General features: G+C 38.1%; 2 protein-coding genes across 2 annotated transcripts; one reads left to right on the plus strand and one right to left on the minus strand.

Annotated features, from left to right (window-relative positions):
- Window positions 1-719: 719 nt before the first annotated feature.
- On the plus strand, window positions 720-9,289 carry LOC108675160 (26S proteasome non-ATPase regulatory subunit 10). Its single transcript, XM_018163151.2, has 5 exons — window positions 720-912; window positions 3,703-3,792; window positions 4,747-4,902; window positions 6,624-6,793; window positions 8,450-9,289. Exons 1-5 carry the CDS (start codon window positions 814-816, stop codon window positions 8,613-8,615), a joined length of 681 nt encoding a protein of 226 aa, XP_018018640.1. The 5' UTR covers window positions 720-813; the 3' UTR covers window positions 8,616-9,289.
- Window positions 9,290-9,345: 56 nt separating this feature from the next.
- Window positions 9,346-18,549, minus strand: LOC108675159. The gene is made up of 5 exons (XM_018163150.2): window positions 18,150-18,549; window positions 14,746-15,011; window positions 14,209-14,350; window positions 13,088-13,271; window positions 9,346-11,607 (listed from the first exon to the last, which is right to left on the minus strand). The coding sequence occupies exons 1-5, from the start codon at window positions 18,299-18,301 to the stop codon at window positions 11,104-11,106; spliced, it is 1,248 nt and encodes a 415-aa protein (XP_018018639.1). The 5' UTR covers window positions 18,302-18,549; the 3' UTR covers window positions 9,346-11,103.
- Window positions 18,550-20,521: the final 1,972 nt, after the last annotated feature.

Consider the following 20,521-nt stretch of genomic DNA (forward strand, 5'->3'; position numbering starts at 1 on the left):
ACGCCGTTTTACGTTGGGTCTTTGACGCCGAGTCCCATGTTAAAATGGAAGACGCTGCTTAAGCACATTATTGTAGACATCGTGGGATGTGCGACGATAGAATTATACTATTGGTATTGATATTAAAATGTAGGGGGTGTAAGGAAACTTCTGGTTTCGAGTCACCGACATGTAGAACAAGAACAGCCTCTCCGATTACACCGTTGACGCTTCGAGTATGAACGTGTTCAAGAACAAACTAAATAAAGCTATAGAGAAATATATGTTCAGACTTGAAATGCCTAGCACCATATCAAACAGCTAGTCCAGGAAGTCTAGTAGCTATTTCAAGCTATCGTCAGTTTTGAAAAGATCAGCTCAAAGGACCTGTTTTTAGATCTCATGTGAACAAGTCACGAAAAGTACATGAATCTGAGGCAGGCCGCATCAGGCCCATTCTGCAGCGCCGACATCACGATAAATATGATATGATAAATTAATTCTTCGCGTTACACTAGGCACCATATGAAAATGAAAAAAATCCTAGTATATAAATCTTTTTGTGCACTGTATATTCTTGACTGCGAACAAATTGTAATTTCGCAATAAAAATGTAGCAATATTATTTTTTCAAAATTCACCTGCGTACTTCTCAAAATAACATGGTTAAATTAATGTATTAATTTAACCATGTCAAAATAATACCTGAAATGCGGAATGCTACAATTCTACGAGTTTTATTAGAAGCTGACTCAGCGCGAATCTCAAACTCGCAGTCGATTGCTAACAATTTGGTTAGAAGTTAAATTCTTGAATATATTTTTATGGTCTGGAATGGATGATTATGAGCATCACAATAATGCCCGAGAAGGTCGATTTGAGTTGGTGAATGATGCATTGAAAGATACAACGCTAGTTAAAAGTAAAGATGAGGTAATTACCTCATTTTCTTGAAACTTCCGCGCGTCACGTTTAATTAAAAGCTAAATTAAGCAGTTTGAAAATTTTATACTTGTAAACATTTAATGAAAAATTTACTAACTTGAAGTTTGCATCATTTTACATTTAGCCTCAGTCATTTGTACTTGTAGCCCCATTCCTTTGCCTTGGTCAGACTTTTCAAAATTTGATTAGCCTATAGGCTAGCCTAATGGCAGCTGCCTAGGCCCTAGCTACACATTAAATAGGCCCATATGCATTTAAAAATTACTTTTTAAAGACAACACTTCTATTTCTAAAGAATCCAGTGTTTTTTTTTCAGTCTCTCCAATCATCCAATGTTACACACTCCCTTACACTTGTAGGTAAAATGAATTTCTATCTAGGGTAAACGCGGTATATTCCGACATCGTAGGTAATTCCGTCACCTCTCCAGCTTTTCCTTTATATTAAGCTTTGTTTTAGTTCCATGCGTTCATTGATGGTTGAAATGGTGACGTCATACATTTGCATGTCGAAATACTGCAAAAACACTAGGTCTTGGCCATCTAGTCACTCTAGTGGGAAAATATTGAGATCCAAAGAGAGACAATGCATGCCACATGGTGAGATCATCGAAAAATGTGTCAAATTTGACAGTTGACATGGCTCTAGCCTCTACCAAATAGTGAATAACTGTTTTTATAGGAAGAATATTATGGTTTGAGACTTTTAAATACGTCTGTGGACTGTGAATATATTAGGAATCCTTTAACTTTAAGTATACTTGTATTTGCTGATTTCAAGTCGTAAATAAATTAATAGATGATTAAGTTGAGATGTTGGATTTCGACACATGAAAACTAATTCCGACACAACTTGAATTGGACACACACAGATCGTTCAAAGCTTTTTACAAAAATTGAAATTTGCTTAATTAAAAGCCTAATAGCTGTTAATTAAAACGTAATTAAGTAGTGTTCAATAGGTATTCGTTAGTGTTCTAATTCAAAGCCGTGTTGTATCCCAATACAGCTCACACAGCAAACGGAATTTGAACACGTGGATGTCAGCAATACGTATCAGTTAAATTTGAAGCGCTGACGCAATACGACTCACCACGTGTCGGATGTTGCCACACAAAGTGACGGAATACCACTGTGCAGAGAGTGAACGAAGATTTAAAGACCTACGGTGACGCATTATCGGCAAAATTTTCGCCTTCAGAAGATCTTGCCGACACATTTAGATTGAAATTCTTGCATTTAATATATTTCTCAGTCTTCAGCCAACTATTTAGAAAAAAAGTAAAGTTTCCGGTACGTTGGATGGATTACGATGCAGCGAAGCTTGTCCGGAAATCAGTTGCGATGAGTTCCCACAAAAAATGTAAACAACATTTTTTGATTGCGTAGTTTCGGTCGCATTAGAGCGGTCAGACTGCTTTATTACTTGTTCAGTTGACACTTGCTGTACAACTGGACTGTTTTTAGGGTAAAATTAGTTATTTGGGGTAACACGTGCATGCAACCTTGTAATAAGTTCGTGGCTTGTAAATAGCTCGTCATTACTCAGCATAAATGGCTTTTCATTAAAAATTACCCGGCGACGCATCTTTAAAATGGCCGGCGACGCTTTGGGCTTAAAAATCCATATATTGCCGACGCTGCATCCACCCTCTGCATAGTGGACGGAATATAGGGATTTGGTAGGTTTCCATTCTAAAGGCTTTTTAATAAATATGGCAATATTTTGTGACGTTTCATCGTTGCTGACGCGTAGTGAAGTGTTTTGAAAGTCATGTGAAGGCAACAGAACTTATGTAACGCATACGGTTTTTTTTATAGTTTTTCATTTCTTGATGCGTCCTTAATGTGTCGGAATATACCGCGTTTACCCTAATTTTATTCTCAATAATTGAAAAAAAAAACTTAATTTTTAATTTTTTTATTATATAAAAGATTAAATTTTCAAAATTGTTTAGGTTCTGTCAATTGATTTATGCATTGTCTCTGACTTAACCGAACGCAAGTACCTAATGAAGTAGGGTAAACGCGGTATATTCCGACATCGTAGGTAATTCCGTCACCTCTCCAGCTTTTCCTTTATATTAAGCTTTGTTTTAGTTCCATGCGTTCATTGATGGTTGAAATGGTGACGTCATACATTTGNGGCCAAGACCTAGTGTTTTGGCATTAGTTCGACGAGCAAATGTATGACGTCACCATTTCAACCATCAACGAACGCATGGAACTAAAACAAAGCTTAATATAAAGGAAAAACTAGAGAGGTGATGGAATTACCCACGATGACGGAATATACCGCGTTTACCCTATTTATTCTGTTAATTGATTCATCCGTTGTCTCCATGGTTTTTTAATATTGCTGGAGGTGGTAGAAACTATTGTTTTACTGGTAATTTTTATTAATCATGCTATCATGGTATAAAATGTGCCATTATTGTACTTATTTTAAAGCTCTTTATGCCATGTCAAATTGTCAACTAATGTTCTGTATTTCTTCAATCATTTTGATTAAATGATCATCCACACTGCAAGTGCTTTCTCATCTCTAAACTGAAAATTCATTATTAATAAATATCCCATTATATGTATACTGTAAGTCTGTAAAGACTGTAATCCTAACTATTACACACTTGCTTTAAACTGAACTTATGAAGAAATCAATTCTGCAACTCTTAGATGTGAAAAAATATCCAAAAGTGATTCATTTCATAGGAACAAAATGTAGTACCGGTAATAGGAAACTCTTGAATTTTCTTGCCTAATTGGCCTATTTTTTCAGAGTGGAAGGACACTGCTGCACTGGGCCTGCGTTGGAGGCCATCTTGGCATTGTAGAGCTGCTTCTGGAGCAAGGCGCTGATCCTGATCTAGTAAGTGCTGTGTTCTTCTTTTTTTAAATGCTTCATGTTTTTTTATGTGTATTTTGAAGTTTTTGAGATTTATGGGGAAACTGGAATGAGTGGAATCATTTGTAAAAGAATTATAAGGTGAGATTATTATGCTTTTTCCTGTATTGAATTTTCATTTTTATTGTTCTATTTTTAATTTAAATAACATCCAAGATTATGGTATAATCAGTAGTCAATTATTCTGCCACCATCAAACAGAGTAAGATTGAACAATTTTAAGCATCTTTTTGTTAATAACCTCTCACCATCAATACCATGAAACATTTCATAAACAAGTTTAAGCTAATTTTGAAGGTCTTTGCCAGGGCTAATGTTACATAGGAGTGAACACTCAGAAAACAATACTAATAATACTAATAACATGAAGACAACTGAACAAAGGTTACTAGTGAATGTCCACATAAGCTAATGAACTTTGTAGGAAACTTATATATTATATACAAACTAGTAGGTTTATAATTCCAGTAGACAACTTGAGTAGGTATTATTAATATCATTCTTTATTTTGCACTATGTACATGTACTTTTCTTAATTCTTAATCCTGTATTGAATTTATATTGTTACATAATTCCTATTCCTTTATAGAATATCTATTTTCTGTGTATTGTATAGTCCCTGTTCATTGTATTGAATTTGTTACATGAATCTTATGAGGTTCTTTTTACATCACTGTGGGGCACTGATGTACCACTGCTGAGAGTGTGGTGGCTGAGTGTCTAATAAGACACCAAGATTAGGGCAGCTTATTGGGAGTTCAAAACAAACAACTTTTTGTGAGAATTCTAGTCAAAGTGAGCAAGGCGCCTGGGTGGTTATGAATTGGCTTTATCTAAATGGACACAGCTATGTTACCATCTTATATTATATTATTGAAATCGTTTTTATATTTTATACTATATAATATAATCTTGCAGGCAGATGAGACAGGCTGGACTCCTGTGATGTGTGCTGCAAGTGCTGGACGACTAGAAGCGGTCCGTGCGCTGGTGGGACAAGGTGTTGATGTCAACGCCACCAATGAGGGTGGTCACTCTGCACTGCAGTATGCAGCATCAAAAAACCATATTGAGGTTTGTATGCTGCAATGTATGTGAATATCTTAAGGGTTTTCAATTCTATATTGTCAAGTAAGATGACATTGGGTCTAAGCTGGTATTGTATTTTATGCTCTTGATCGTTGTCCCATGTAACTCTATTGCTGGCCAAAACCAACTTAATTTAGGCCAAAGCCAGTAATGAACGGAATTTGTGTTGCCAGTTGTTTTGAAATTTTATTGTGTGGTTTCTGCAGTCAGTATCGTATCTTTGTATAACACTTATTACCAATGTAATGGATTAACAATGCTGATTTTACACAAAATCAAGCAATAAAAATCAGAATAATTTCTTGTCAATTACTTCTTCACTGCTAATAAATTTCTTTTCTTATATTATTTTCTTTATGCAAGTGGTATCTGTGTTGTCACAATTTTACTATTTTATTCAGTAATTTTTTAACGTTTCGTTGCTATTAAAATTAAATCGATATTTCTCTCTCTATGACTTTCTGTCAATATCTTTCCAAGTGATTAGCACAATTCCTGGTATTATCTTCCTCAGGGTTACAGATGTACTGCGACACCCGTTGACATTAGTGCTATCTTTCTTGGAGTTACGATTGTACTATGACTGCCGTTGATGCTAGTGCTATCTTCCTAGGGGTTACAGTTGTACTATTACTGGCGTTGACGTTAGTGCTATCTTCCTAGAGGGTACAGTTGTACTATGACTGCCGTTGACGTTAGTGCTATCTTCCTAGGGGTTACAGTTGTACTATGACTGCCGTTGACGTTAGTGCTATCTTCCTAGAGGTTACAGTTGTACTATTACTGGCGTTGACGTTAGTGCTATCTTCCTAGGGGTTACAGTTGTACTATGACTGCCGTTGACGTTAGTGCTATCTTCCTAGGGGTTATAGTTGTACTTTGACTGCCGTTGACGTTAGTGCTATCTTCCTAGGGGTTACTGTTGTACTATGACTGCCGTTGACGTTAGTGCTATCTTCCTAGGGGTTACAGTTGTACTATGACTGCCGCTGACGTTAGTGCATCAAAGGAAATGAAAGGATTAATGGAAACACATAAAATGAATTCCCCAACACAGATGTGTGAGAATAAAATTCATACTTTCTTTAAGCAAATTTATCATATTTCATGTGACATTATTTACAATTTCCTATCCTCTGGAAGATATTTGTTGCTGCAGATTATTTTTTCTCCCATCGTATATGTCTCAAAGGGTCATCATAATTTTCCTCTCATGGTGACTATATTACAATCATCTTTCATTCTACCATAATTCCAACATCATTTTAATCTTAACATTCTATCTGTAATCATTTCTTTTTTCCCTCAACAATCGTCTTAACAGTCTGAAATTTAAAGCCTGTGAATGGTTCGTGAACGGTCACAAATGTCATCCATCTTAATTTCGGAAATCATGGCTCTCTTCACTGCCCCTTTCTCTTGACATCTTAAATGCTCCCCCTTCACTCCTCTCTTCAATCCCCCTAGATTTGACTGCCTTCACTTGCCCCTTTAACTGCCTCTTAACCCGTTCACTTTCCCACCTTCACTTGCCCTCTTCACTTTCCCCCTTCTCTTGCTCGCTTCATTTCCTCCTGCATGTCCCCCTTCACGCCCCCCTTCGCTTCCCCTTTCTCTTGCTCGCTTCATTTCCCCCTTCACGCCCCCTTCACGCCCCCTTCACTTCTCCCTTCACGTCCCCCTTCACGTCCCCTTGACTGGTGCAGGTGGTGCAGTTCCTGCTGCTGGGGGGCGCCGACGTGAACGCGCGCGACCGTCGGGGGGCGACGGCGCTGCACCGCGCCGCTGCTCAGGGCCACGCGCGCGTCGTGGACGAACTGCTGCGCCACAACCCCATCAACCCCAACCTGCAGGACGCCCAGGGCAACACCCCCCTGTAAGGATGAGGTTCAGGGTTCAAATATTATGGTTTAATTGTGGTTGAAATATAACCCCATCAACCCCAACCTGCAGGCCACCCAGGGAAACACCCCATGGTATGAGAAGCTCTAGGGTTGAAATATTATGGTTTAATTGTGGTTGGAATATAACCCCGTTAACCCCTACCTGCAAGACGCCTAGGGCCAAACCCATATGGACACGCTTCAGGGTTGAGATATTATGAGACAATTGAGAAGGATTTAATTGTGAGGGTTTTTTCAGCCTTTTATTGTAAGAATGAATCACTTGTTAGGGCAGGATTTTTTAACCAATCCACATTTGGGGGTCAAGCTTCACTGTGTCAAAACAGTCCAGTTACAACTTTTTAAGTTAATAATTGAGAGTTTGAATGGGTTGAAATGAGTTTAATTTTGTTTCATTGCTTATTTGAGAGATGATATGATTTAATTTTATGCCATCCAAAATGACCTGAAGTTGTTTAATAGGATTTTAATTTTTAATTTAGTTATCAGACATTAAAAATGGGTAGAATTGGTCAATTTTTTTTTTATAAGCTAGGCGATTCAGATTCATGTTCAAGTTCGACAAAACGTTACATGACGGAGAATTTGTTCCGTTTTGGTATTGAATTTACGTAAGTCGAGAGATAATTTCATAATAAATTAATCAAGTAATCACCTCTCTGGGGATATGTTTGAGTTCACCCATAGATTATTGCTGAACTTCAATTATGGGTTTTTAATTCTAGGCGATGACAACTCACTTTTAAATCGAATTGTGACTCTATCAGGTAAGATATTTTTTTTTTTTTTTGAAACCTAATATGTATTTCCTTCAAAGTTGTAATTCTTAAATTTCACTTTAGAAAACTTTCCCGGTAATACTCGCCCAGCCTCACTCTTGCATCTGACGCCTTTAACCTCTAGGGATTTCTTGTAAAATTTACAGCAATATTGGCAACGACTTTGCAATTTTGAAATATTTTAACTCGCCTCATGCAATGAACGGATTGCTTTTATTTTAATATTCTTCTCAGTTGAGTTATTTTACAGGTTTCCGTCATTCACTTGACTGATCATAATAGCCTTCAGAACTTACGAAAAGATCTTACACTCAGAGATAATGAGCGAGATTTTGTATCAACAGCGATGCACTTTTTGTCCTTGTGGTGAGTCACTCTGAACCAGTCCAGTCTGACAAAAGTGCGTATCAGTGCTACGTGCAGAAAGGGTATAACCATTTGGACATTTTCCGAGTGTACGTGAAAATTGTGAGGGCTTTTCATTCAAAAATCGCAAAATGCAAATCCTTTTCAGCTTTTGTGATGGTATCTCATGACCGCAAACCTGCCTTCATTACGTCCTGCTAAGAGTTTAGGGCCCTGTGAACTCCAGTAAGATTTAACTCTGACCACAGCAACCGAGAAGTGATCTGAAGCCACAACATGAAGCTTTGCATTTACCATGTATTTTTTAGTGGAAATTCGCAATACCACTAGAATAATGAATATGGAACCGAGTCAACAAATTCTTTGCCACTACATTCTGACTTATGTTAGTATGTTAGCCTAAGGAATGAGGACGCTTTGCCCGAAATAGATGTTATTTTAGCCATTATGTGAGTCATTCTGACCCAGTTGCTCCATGTGCAGCCACCTGGCTTGTGAAGAAGAGCGCACCGAAGTTGCAAAGCTGCTGCTGGAGCACGGCGCCGACGACAGCATCGTCAACAAGGAAGGCCTTACGCCCCGAGCAGTGATACCTGAACCTCTGCCACGTAACCATATTCCTGGTCATGGCAGCTTCTACCCTTCATAACCACGTCCCTGGTCATGGTAGCTTCTACCCTTCGTAACCACGTCCCTGGTCATGGTAGCTTCTACCGATGGTATGCGACTCTCAACGGCTTAAGAGATGAGCTACCACTAGCTGTAGGTGGTGGTAGTTTCCATGAACAGTTCAGATAGTATATATGAAATGATATTCGAGTTAGTGACGTCGGAAGCCAGCTTTCAGTGAGACATCGTCACGGTCGTAAGTCCCTTAAACAGTCGTAGATGCTGCTTCCAATTGTGATGCATTCCTAAATAAATTAAAGTAATTTTCATCAGTGTTTTAACTACATATATACTGTTTGAGACCACGTTAGCTCGTAGCTCATTACCAACGTTGATCGTGACAGATATCAGGTTAACCTGACTCGTGCTATCAATTTCTTGCCCCCCATCAAAGTTGTTGGCATCTAATCGTACATCCACTCATGCTCACGCTATATGGCCATTTGAATCATTTTTTTTTTTGTCTTGATATATCGTGCAGAAACAATGAGGTAACAAATTACTACTGTCACCATGAATTTTCTTTTTACTATTGAGGCTCAGCCGAGATGATGAAAGTTGCTAACTGAACTGAATCGAAAAATCCACACTAATGAGGAGCGTTCAAGTCGAGCTTATATTCAACCGCGCTTTCTTGTGAAATTACTTCCATTTGTGATGTAACATTGCAACGTGCGATTTAGTGCAAGAGAGATGATAAAAAAAAACAGTTCAACGCTCATTTTATTATCATCCATGGTTGTTACATACAGTATCAAACATCATCTTAACGTCAATAATCAGAATAAGACCTAAATTACTATGACCACCGTAACGGTTAGCAAGGTATCTTAAATCAAAAAGAATCATTTTATTATTAGAGTTCATTATCAAGACACTGAATTTACTTTTGTAATAACCGAGCCGACTCGGCGTGCTATAATCGCTTAAAAAATTAGTTCGCCCAAACAGCGCCCCGGAAGTGACGGATGATGAAAGTAGAAAGTTGATTGTCCCGAGAGTCCCAGGACGAAAGAACGACAGTAACATCACTTATGTACACCTAATCGATCAAAATGTGACGTTATTAACGACAGCATAAAAAAAAAAAAAGACATGCTGTCCTTCAGCACAAAGTCGCTCTCGTGAGAGGAACTCGCGTCTCGTCATCTCGCCTCCTGACAGGCTGTGCACAACCCTCGTCACTGACAGACTGTGCACAACCACCAACGAGCGCGACATCCTACCTCCCCAGGACGAAAATTACATAAAAATCAAAGCATTTGTGGGAGAAATTAGCTCACGCCAGCACCCATGATCACAGATTATGACGCTAGCTTTGGCTTGGTCCGCATCGTGTTGAGGGAAACCGCGAACAAATTTCTTGGAACACAATTTTAGCGAGTAAATGAGATGACATTACTAGGTGACGTGATACAAAATCTCAAGCTGAAACTTAGGATATAATAGCTATGGAACTTTGATTTAAAAATCGAACTGCAAACATAATAGTAAAAGATACGCGCTTTCGTAAGTTTCATTCATTTTGAGAAACCAAGATTGTGAACCCACAGCAAGAAAGCTCTTATCTCTGTTGGAATCTAGGACGTGAGTGCACGTCCACGCAGAAGAAAATAAAATTGAAACTACTGAAGTAAAGCTAACATCTTAGGTCTCCCAGTAAATATCAGCTCAAGACGAAGCGGATCAAGATAACGTCAAGTTCATACCCCAGGTGCATTTCATAGCCGAATACTACGTTCTTCAAGTCATTTTACTTTGAATTACGATTTGTTGAAATGCAAACACAATAATAAAGATTATCTCTCTGTATTATTTTTTTTTTGTTAAAATAAAAATAAGTCACCAAATTTATGATAGTTTTTTTTTCAATAATGCAAGTCAATATCAGGCAACGCAATAGTTAGATGAAAATTCAGTTATGCAAAGCCAAGGAGGGCAGGCAGGCTGAATTAAGAAACGACTGAGAGCAGTAGAAGTGGAATGTAGTTATCAATAGTTCAGTAGAACCTCAAAGTAATGCCATTATCCGAACTTCTACAGCAGAGGAGCAACTGAGAGAAAACATTAAATTCAATAGACCTTGCGAGCACAGCACAATGATAAGCATGTAAATTCATTTTTTAGGCAGAAGTACTCGGTCACGATTTTTGCACAGAAGCTCACACTAGTTGCTAATTGGTTGGCAGAAACGAAGGCATGGTTGAAGGTTTAGAAACGGAAATTCTGGTGTTTATAAAGAAGGGAAGTTTTCAGTCGACGAGGAGCGCAATGAACCTGCCAGTTATTTTCGTAACAATAGAGAAAGCGCATACAAAAATAGCATCCACACTTCTATTTCGTGATAACCCACAGTGCTGTACAAATCTAAAAAAAGAAATAATTGGTTCATCACTAGCACTACTAAATGATTAGTTTTTATGAATTTTTTCTATCAAGTTTTATAAATATAAATACTAATTAAATAATTACTCGGCTAGCTTGGCTTTCTTAGCAGCAGGTTCTTCTTCAGCTGATGGTGCCTCGTGAGAGGGAGGATGAAGTGCGTCTTGGGATTCGTTTTTGTCAACAGCTTGTGGAAGTGAATTGTCGTCGTCATCGAGTGGCTGTGCAGGTTTAGAGGCGCCGTTGCTGCCATTGGTGAGAGAAGCAGCGGCCGTAACAGAGTCATTAGTGTCCTCGGATATTTGGTTGGAAGGCGAGACGGCGTTCATACTATCCTCTTCCCCTTTACTGTCGAGATCTTCATCATCCTCGGGCCGCTGGGCACCACCGCTGCTGCTGCAGGCGCTACTGGCAACCGAGTCATTTGTGTCTTCCTGAACACCGAGCATTTTAGTGTCGTTGGTGGCGGGCGCCGCGGACGGTAGCGAATCATTGGAGTCATCTTCGGGTCTCGGGGCGCCGTTGCGAGTCACGTTCTCTTTGTTGGCGTTGCTATCGGCGGAATCTGAACTGCTTTCGTTGTCCCCCTGCCATTCAAAAATATAAATTAGTGAGTGAAAAACTTTGCAAACTAATAGTTAACAAATAAAACAATTAGAATAGTATGGGACGAACAGAGCGGTGAATATCTGGCAGGGCAGGTAGTGAATCGATATGCGTTCAATGTTCACAGTCGAAGATTACAAAGATTTCTAATCAGCAGAATGCATATTAAATGTAGAAGGTTGTGCTGGGTGATTCACGGAAACTTCCCGTTTTTGTATTTGGCAACAAGCAGCCAAATGTTGTAGGAAAAGGGCGGGAGTATTTCATATGAAAAGGCAAGGTCATGGTTTTGAGTCCCGCCTTGTCGGTTGCCACTATTTATTAGACAAGTGAGCAGCATGCAAATTGTGCTGAGGCGTACTTCAATGACCGTTCCATTATCGCTACTCAACTAGCATTCTTACTCGGTTCCATATTCGCTCTTCATTTCATGAAATCATATGACAAGACATCGCCAACATATTCATCAGTATGCTTCAGCGAAAAGAACGGAACTTCAAAAATTGACTAACTGAATGCATTGACAATGGAGGCCATCATTTTTCTGATGCCGTCTTTAAAACTAAGTGATACAAAAATTTAGGTAATGTATTTTTCAATAAAATTTTTATTGTAATGATATCTTTCGTACCTCTTTTTTTATTGAGCTTTAAAATCAGGGAGTTTCTGTGAATCGCCCTGTACATCACTAGCTTGGATATCCACTAGACATGACGAAGTATAAGCAGTGAGTCGGAACCTCAAAACAATTTCTAAGAAAATATTCCCCGGATGGTCATTTACAGTTGATAAATATCTAACCCGAAATTTGAACAATTATTTTGTTTCTTCACCTCTTATGAATTCAATAAGAGGTGAAGAGGTCATAGACCAAAACAGTTCTGCTAAGATTATTACCAGCAATTCACTTAACACGACTTTCAACATGAAGATTGTTACATTGTTTGTAATCACTCACGTGCAATGGCTGAAGCGGAAAACACGAGACTAATATTTTCATAAGCTACTGATAAATAAAAATATAAGTCAGTACTCACTGCAGTGAGTGACAGAGAGCGCATTTTTTCGTCGACGAAAACTTAAGGTCACGGACGGACGGACGGACAGACAGACAGACAGACAGACAGACGGACATGGCGAGCACAATAGTGCATTTTTTCCATAAATGAGAAAATGCGCTAAAAAGAAATGAGACTAACCTTTCTCCCAACCTAAAGACAGTAAAAAAAAACAACAAACAACATGAACGTTTTCCTCAGGTGTTGACCAATAAAATTTAAAAAAAATATAACTCAGTACTCACTGCAGTGAGTGACAGAGAGCGCATTTGCTCGTCGACGAAAACGTGAAGTTACGGACGGACAGACAGACTGACGGATAGACAGACGGACATGGCGAGCACAATAGTGCATTTTTCCATAAATGAGAAAATGCGCTAAAAATAAATGCGACTGTACTAACATTTTTGTGTGTAGGAGCATCGGTGCCGTTCTCAGCAGGTTGTGAGGAGGAGGACGAGGCAGCGACATCAGATGAAGGCATGTCGTCGAGCAGCTCCTTCTTGTTGTCGTTGAGAACGAACAGCGCCCACAGCGCCTGCTCTACTTTGTGCGCGTTCCAGCCGCTACCTCCACTGTTGTTCAGCCTGAAATATTATTTTATCGTTAATACTGAACAGTTGATCATTATAATTATTGAATAACTCATGCAATTTCATTATTTAGCACTGAGAAATATCTTTTTCGGAGAGTATAAACATATCTTGAGAGATTTGTTTATATTGCTCTATAAACTTTTTACATTACAAACATTGCAAGAAATATCTTGGAGAGTACTAACAAATCAAGTCTTGAGAGCTATATTTATATTGCTTTAAAAAAGCTCTAAATAACAAAGATTACAAGAAAAACCTTTGAGTAAAGTGAATATAGACTTAGCAAATACTGGATTTTAAAAATCCAAGCAGTGAAGAACCAAACTTCATTTTATTTACTCTCCAAAGAGAGATTTTGTTTCGTGAATAATTTTTCTAGAAACAAAACACAGGGCAGGACCACCGCCAACAATCAATCATAAATCTAACTTTTACTGCTTACCAAAAACTCATCTAAATTAAACTTTTATAAAGTAGAACTTATTAAATTATCGTAGAGAAACTCTAATGAACACGAAGGCATGTTTGATCAGCTTTAAAACTTTGACTGATATTTTGAAGCCTTTCAAATGATAGATTAACAACACAAAATCTAGTAAATTCACATTATATACTCTTCTGAGCAAGCACAGCTGTTGTCAATAGTATCACGAATTTTGATGGAAGGAATCATCAAGATTACAATTGGCATATAATTTCAAACTCCATTGCAGCAAGATATCAAGTTTCAGACCAACTATTGTCTTGGTGCAAATGGCTGCAAAAATGCAACAATTTTCCTTTATTTAACTTGCCAGGCTGGAACACAAACACGCAAAACTCACTATTCTTTCAGATCAACTATTGTCTCGGTGCAAATGGCTGCATAAATGCAACAATTTTCCTTTATTTAACTTGCCAGGCTGGAACACAAACACGCAAAACTCGCCTGGTGGCAGCAGATTTAAGTTGGTCGACAAAATTGAGAAGCTCTTTGGTGGTGTAGTCGATGCTCTCAATCTCAGGGATGGCAAGCAGACACTCGTCTGCCATGAAGCCACACTGCTCGGCATCAGCTGCTGTCAGCATAACTGAAACCAACACAAATATTGTTACAATTCAATGCATTGAAATCAAGTTTATTCCTTTATGAAATGCCTTGACTTTGAAGCCAGCTTGTCAGCTAGGCATGTGCAATGCTATATATAAATGTACACACACGTCAAGCAATTAGTCATTATATATATATATATCAGTATATCAGTAGTTAAGTCACTTATTTTCATACATTCTTAAAACACTTCAGTCCAATAGGCATACAGAAACAAATGCAACTTCCAGTTTCTAGAAAATCAGTGACATGAAATGAGATCATATACTATCATTTCTATCGGTCCATGAGAAGCCTCGATAAAGCAGAACTCAGAATATTTCACATTAACCCATAAGAGACGTCAATATAACACAAATGACAGCATTGACCCACCAGACGCCATGGCTGGCCCCACTCCTTTGAGGTTACAGAGGGCCTGTATGGCAGAGGATAAGTCATCTTTCTTGAGCAAGGCCCTGAAAGCCTTCTTAGTTTCTGTGATGCAAAGACGAGGTGTGTTCATCTGCACCAAATCTTTTATTCTTGGGGAGAACTTTCCTCTTGCGAGCTTCCATTTCATGCACTGCACCAGCTCCTCGTGGATGAGATGAGCGTCTTTTCCACGAGACTTTATTCTTTTTGGCAGCTCATTCTGAAACCTGAAATGGATGGTAAATCATTAATAAGGCAATCTGAAACAATTAGATATTTATAGAAAACTTTATATTCGTGGGGAATAATTGCACCCAGGCTTATTTCTAAATGCTTGGCATTAAGAAAGAAAAATTAAAATAAAAAACGAGCTGTTTCAAACATGAATATGACCTTGTAAGTTGTAATTTCATGAAGAACAAAAACTTTAACCCTACATAACACAAATCATTCACACCTGCAACATTACCACAATTAAACAACTGTAGACTTGATAATAAATCTTCTTTAGCTAGGAAAATATCAATCAATCATCAAGAACTATAAATTCATCTAGCAATAAAAACGCATAATATAACATCCACATTTGCTTAGACAGCATACATGTTATTATAATAAATGAATTTTCAACAGGATTTAATTTTCCCAAATAACAGGTTTCCCATTTTGCCTCAGTCACATTTTCAGTCTACTGAAAATTCAAAAATTCTAAGATGAACTCCTTTCAAGTTTATGATCTATCATCAGAATTTGATAATGGTAGGAAGTACTTAAATTGGTCATAATAGAGGTGACTAATTTACATATTGGTGACCAAGCAATTTTTAATTCTCATTTAATTTGACCAGTTGTAGAGTACAATGGATGCTAATGCTATTTTGCATTCAAACAACCATACAATACTGAGCAAATTGGTAGAATCATGTTGCAACAGAACTGTAGAATAACCTACCACCTATTATCTTGTTTATGGGCTATTAATTTTAGCTGTAGATCACTTTTGACTGGCCAAGTCATTTGAATAGCCAAGATAGCAATGTGAGGCAAAATAGGCACAATGATAGACAAGGGGCACCTTGTATGATTAAAATTTCTGGCTTCAGAACCACGCAGCACCACTTTTACCCAATGATGAAAAAGTTTTGTTTGCTCTTGATTAAACTTCATGCCTGAACATGATAACTTGCATTCAATTGCAATGTCATGTTCATTTAAAATTATACATAAATTAATAAAAAATTTACCTAAACAAAAAAAATATAGTTTAAATTTCCAAATAATGTTACCAGATTCCACTATGCATGCTTCTAGTTCTACATAATCCATATTTATGATAAAGAGCAAAACTTTGCAAATTTTACAACCAAGGGAACACAGGTAGATAGTGTAACCATATTTTACTTTTAAAACAACTTAATATGTTTACACGCGACTGCACACCATTTCCAGAAAGTCTAAATTTTTAGCACAAAATATTTAAAAGGGAATGAAACTACTAATGCTAGACTTCACATAGAGACTAGGGAATCGGGCATATATGTATCAAGTTGAGGCACGTCAATAGTTTAGTCAGCACGAGTTGAGGACAGTTTCGTAGGTGATTCCCAAAAAGAATACGAGAAAATACTTATGCATTCTTCAAAATTTTTTTAGTGGATATTCTTTTTAAAACACTTTAGCTGCTTAACAACTTCTAGCATAATCTTATGCATGATAATTTTGATGATGAGTACCTAACACTTCATCCAAGTATCCATAAGCCCAGAGTTTTTCTACTTTTCCCACACCTCCAAAGTTTTCTGGTTTTCTGACATAAATTTCACTGCAAGTAGGTTCAAAATTTATCTAACAGACTAACACTCAATAAAATAGCTCTGTTGAAACCCAACTACAGTTAAATGCTCCAGCTCAAGCCTCTGTTTGGCGTGCACCAAATTTAAAGCTACCCGTGAATGATACAAAAATGCCCATGATCATAGACAACTTCATCCATTTTTCTAGCACCTTTGACAATTTCTAAAGTGCCATTCATGAAAAAAATTTTTTTTTTGCTGATCATTTTCCAAAGAACACTCAAGAAATCATCATTTAGCCTTGCAATTTCAGTAAAAAATGTAACGGGCATTCCAAATTGGATGGTGATGGTGTCGAGCATGGAGTTATAATGGCAACCCAGTTACTTGCTAATGCTCAGATACCATATTTCATTCCCAGTGCATAATAAAAAGCAGCTCTCATTGCATACCATCTAATTTTTGGATACCAACATGGGCAACAAACAATGATCCCTACAAAAAATCTTGTCCAAAGATATTACATGTGCCAGTTCATTTATTCAACCTCTGAACAAAATCATAATTGAATAGTATGGGTGAAGGATTCCTAGAATTTTTAAAATTTTGATCAGATTGGATAGGCATTATCAATTTAGCTAGGTAGTATGTTATTATCATTTGGTGTCATATTTAGAAAAGGCTTCCAAATTACTGCCAAAAATTGTATGGCTTGTTCATGAAATTTTATTAACAATTAAATAAGAAAAAATTCATCTTACAGTAACTTTTAGCAAAGATATACATTTTTAGTTTCTGTTCCATATTGATATTCTATTAAGTCATGTGAGAAAAAGCTTGGCAAGAGCTGCACACACTGACACAGCTTCATGATTTCATGAACCCAGTTAACTTAGTTAAGGTCAATTAGCCTAGCCTAGACCATAGAGTATGGACAGTCTAGTAACTCTAGTTCTGCCTGTTTTGAACTTCTGGTCAATATTCAATAACTTGTATAAAATAATAAATTGAAGAGCAAAGTGAATGTCATGACTTGGTATCAAAAGGATCAAATAGGTAGAACTCAAGGTGAATATATACATTTTTAACTTTCTAACCAGACACGTTGGATTGTCGGCCGTCTGGTAAATCTGAGGATACCTAACCGAAATGACAATATCAGAGTTTAATGTACTCAAAATAATAAAAAAAAAGAGAAATGATTGACCATAATATCAGTATATGACCACATGAGTCCACATGGTTATGAAATTTTTGTCAATATTGAGAGAATCTCCGCCATGATAGAGGCTGGCGGCTGCAGTCTCGCAACAAACGCCACGAGATGGCAGCACGACGCCACGTTGACGCAAGTCTTCTAATTTCTAAACATTAGCTCAATAAATATAATAGAATAGACCGTTCATGCGAGATAAATCTTCAGTCAATTAAGTCAACATCAGAGATACTACAACTGAAAAACTCGTATTCCGCAACCTGCACATCCACCATCTTACGTTATCGTTCACCCGTCACCAATCTCGACCACACTTCTTGAAAACCTTCACTTCACATATGAAACTTATTTCTTACCATTTATCAAGCTTTAAATAATCAGCGACTTTTTTGTTCTTCTGAATAGCCTTCAATTTCACAGCTTCTTCGTATAAATTGTACACATACTCGTACTGAGCAGGAGTACCTGAGGTAAAGAACGTTCTAGGATCCTTCATGTTTGCAGCCATGGCTAGAACTGAACAAGGCTACGGCAACGGTGTTGGACGCGAGTCGTGCGATTGGCTAACACGCTCTCTCCCGGTGCGTCATCCAGCCAATCAGAACCGTGCTTTTTCTAGACTGTGACGCGATGCTCCAATCACGTGCACGCCTCACTTTCAACCAACCAGACTTCGCCTCCAGTGCTCGCCAACCAATGACAATAGCGGTGCGGCTTGCCTAACACATCTGGAGGGAATTTTTACTGCACTTCAACTCACAGCCTGAAAGGAATAACTAAATGACATTCACATCAAATTGATGATATGAATACATATACATATTCCAATAAATATGATTCTGAATTATCAATATATGAAATAGGAACCTACTTAGTACATCAAGAAGTTAGTCTTTAGAGATTCTACACAAAACACCGAGTGACTGCCTGCCTCGGGTCTTTAATAGCGTCGATTGTTTCTTGAAAGCTAAAAGAGGCGTGTGTGCGAGGGTCAAACACACATGCTCCCACAAACGTTCGGCTTTGAAGGTCACCCAGTCACTACCAATTACCGACACCAAACGTTTCCAAGACGGTAAAGCCTGAGATATGGTCAGCCAAGTGATTCTGACGTCCTTGAATGCACACACAAAAAATACACCGACTCTTTTTTTTCTGTCGTCAGGGTTAGCTATGGATCTGGTGGTCAAGCGGACAGTCGCTTGCAGCGGGAAAAGTTTTGGCTCATTTATTTCCTCTCGTTAATTAAAGAACTAGAAAGTCTTATTCTCAAACAATACTGATAAAAAAACTGATCTTATAATTTTGAATAATACCAACATATTTATAAATAGTTAATGTTTTATAACTAACATAAATATTTGCGCAATTCTGATAAAACGAACCGATCTTCTGCGATGCATATTGCAATAGATGTTACTTACATTACAGTGATTGCTGCGTTATTGTTTACCTCTTTACTAAGAATTGTGCATTTCATCTCTCCACGATGCTATATATCTCACAAACCAAATATTCCAGCAAATTTACGATTTAACACTTCTTTCCTAGGTAATATCTTTCTCTTTCTTTGCACCCTTTGCCTCCTTCTACGTTACCCCCCACCGCGCCCCCACACCCTCCACCCCGTCCCTCCCCCACCCCTTCAACGCCACCTCAATTCGTCGCGTGAACGTTTTGGCGGGAGGCGCCGCGGTGCATGTCATCATAAATCAGCTGATGGCAACACGCGCCAGCTGATGGCAACACTCGCCAGCTGATGGCAACGCGCGCCAGCTGATGGCAACACTGGCCCGATGGCAACACAGCCAACACTCATTAGCCCGATAGCAACACAGCCAACACTCACTACCCTGCTGGCAACACAGCCAACACTCACTACCCTGCTGGCAACACTCATTACCCTGCTGGCAACACTCATTACCCTGCTGGCAACACAGTCAACACTCACTACCCTGCTGGCAACACAGCCAACACTCGTGTTTATGAGTTGCCACTAGGCACTAGCGAGGCAGCGTCTCCGGCAGCTCACGTGACTAACAGCATGAAGCCTGCACTGTGTTGGTAATGAACCCGTCTCTGCTCTGGCATAACTTACAATCCTCATGGTGCACATTCTATTTTTTTAGACAATATACTTCATATATTTGTACACCATATATTGTACATATTTTATGCAATATATAATTCATAGAACGTTCAGTCTAATTATCACTAAGCTAGACAACGTAACGTACACTCCACGCCCCACACTGCAGGACTCACGAATCACGACTGATCTGTCAGTCAAGACTAAGTGCCACGACTGTTGCTAACTATATATTTGCTTATAATTATTATTAGAACATTTCCTTATTATATATTAGTCTATCAGATATTATTAGAACAGTTGATAATTTTATATCAGTCTGCAAATATTATTTAATTGCTCATAGAGCAAGCTAAACCAATTCAGCTAAAACCCTTAACCAATATTCGAATCAATAATGGTTGCACCGTGAAACCGAGTACAGTTTTTTTATACAAATCGTAACCACTCTTGTTCTAAGTATCTAAGTATTGCGCTATAGTAAATAATCAACCATTGAACCATAATGAACCTTACTGATACCCAGATTGGAACCAATTTCAATAACATAGGATTATTAGAATCAATAACACAGGATTACAAGATTAAAGAGATTAAGCCCCGTGGAGCACTCACGGAAATGTCATTAAAATTTAAACC

This window comes from Hyalella azteca, unplaced genomic scaffold, assembly GCF_000764305.2.
Source record: "Hyalella azteca isolate HAZT.00-mixed unplaced genomic scaffold, Hazt_2.0.2 contig16094, whole genome shotgun sequence".
NCBI lineage: Eukaryota > Metazoa > Arthropoda > Malacostraca > Amphipoda > Hyalellidae > Hyalella > Hyalella azteca.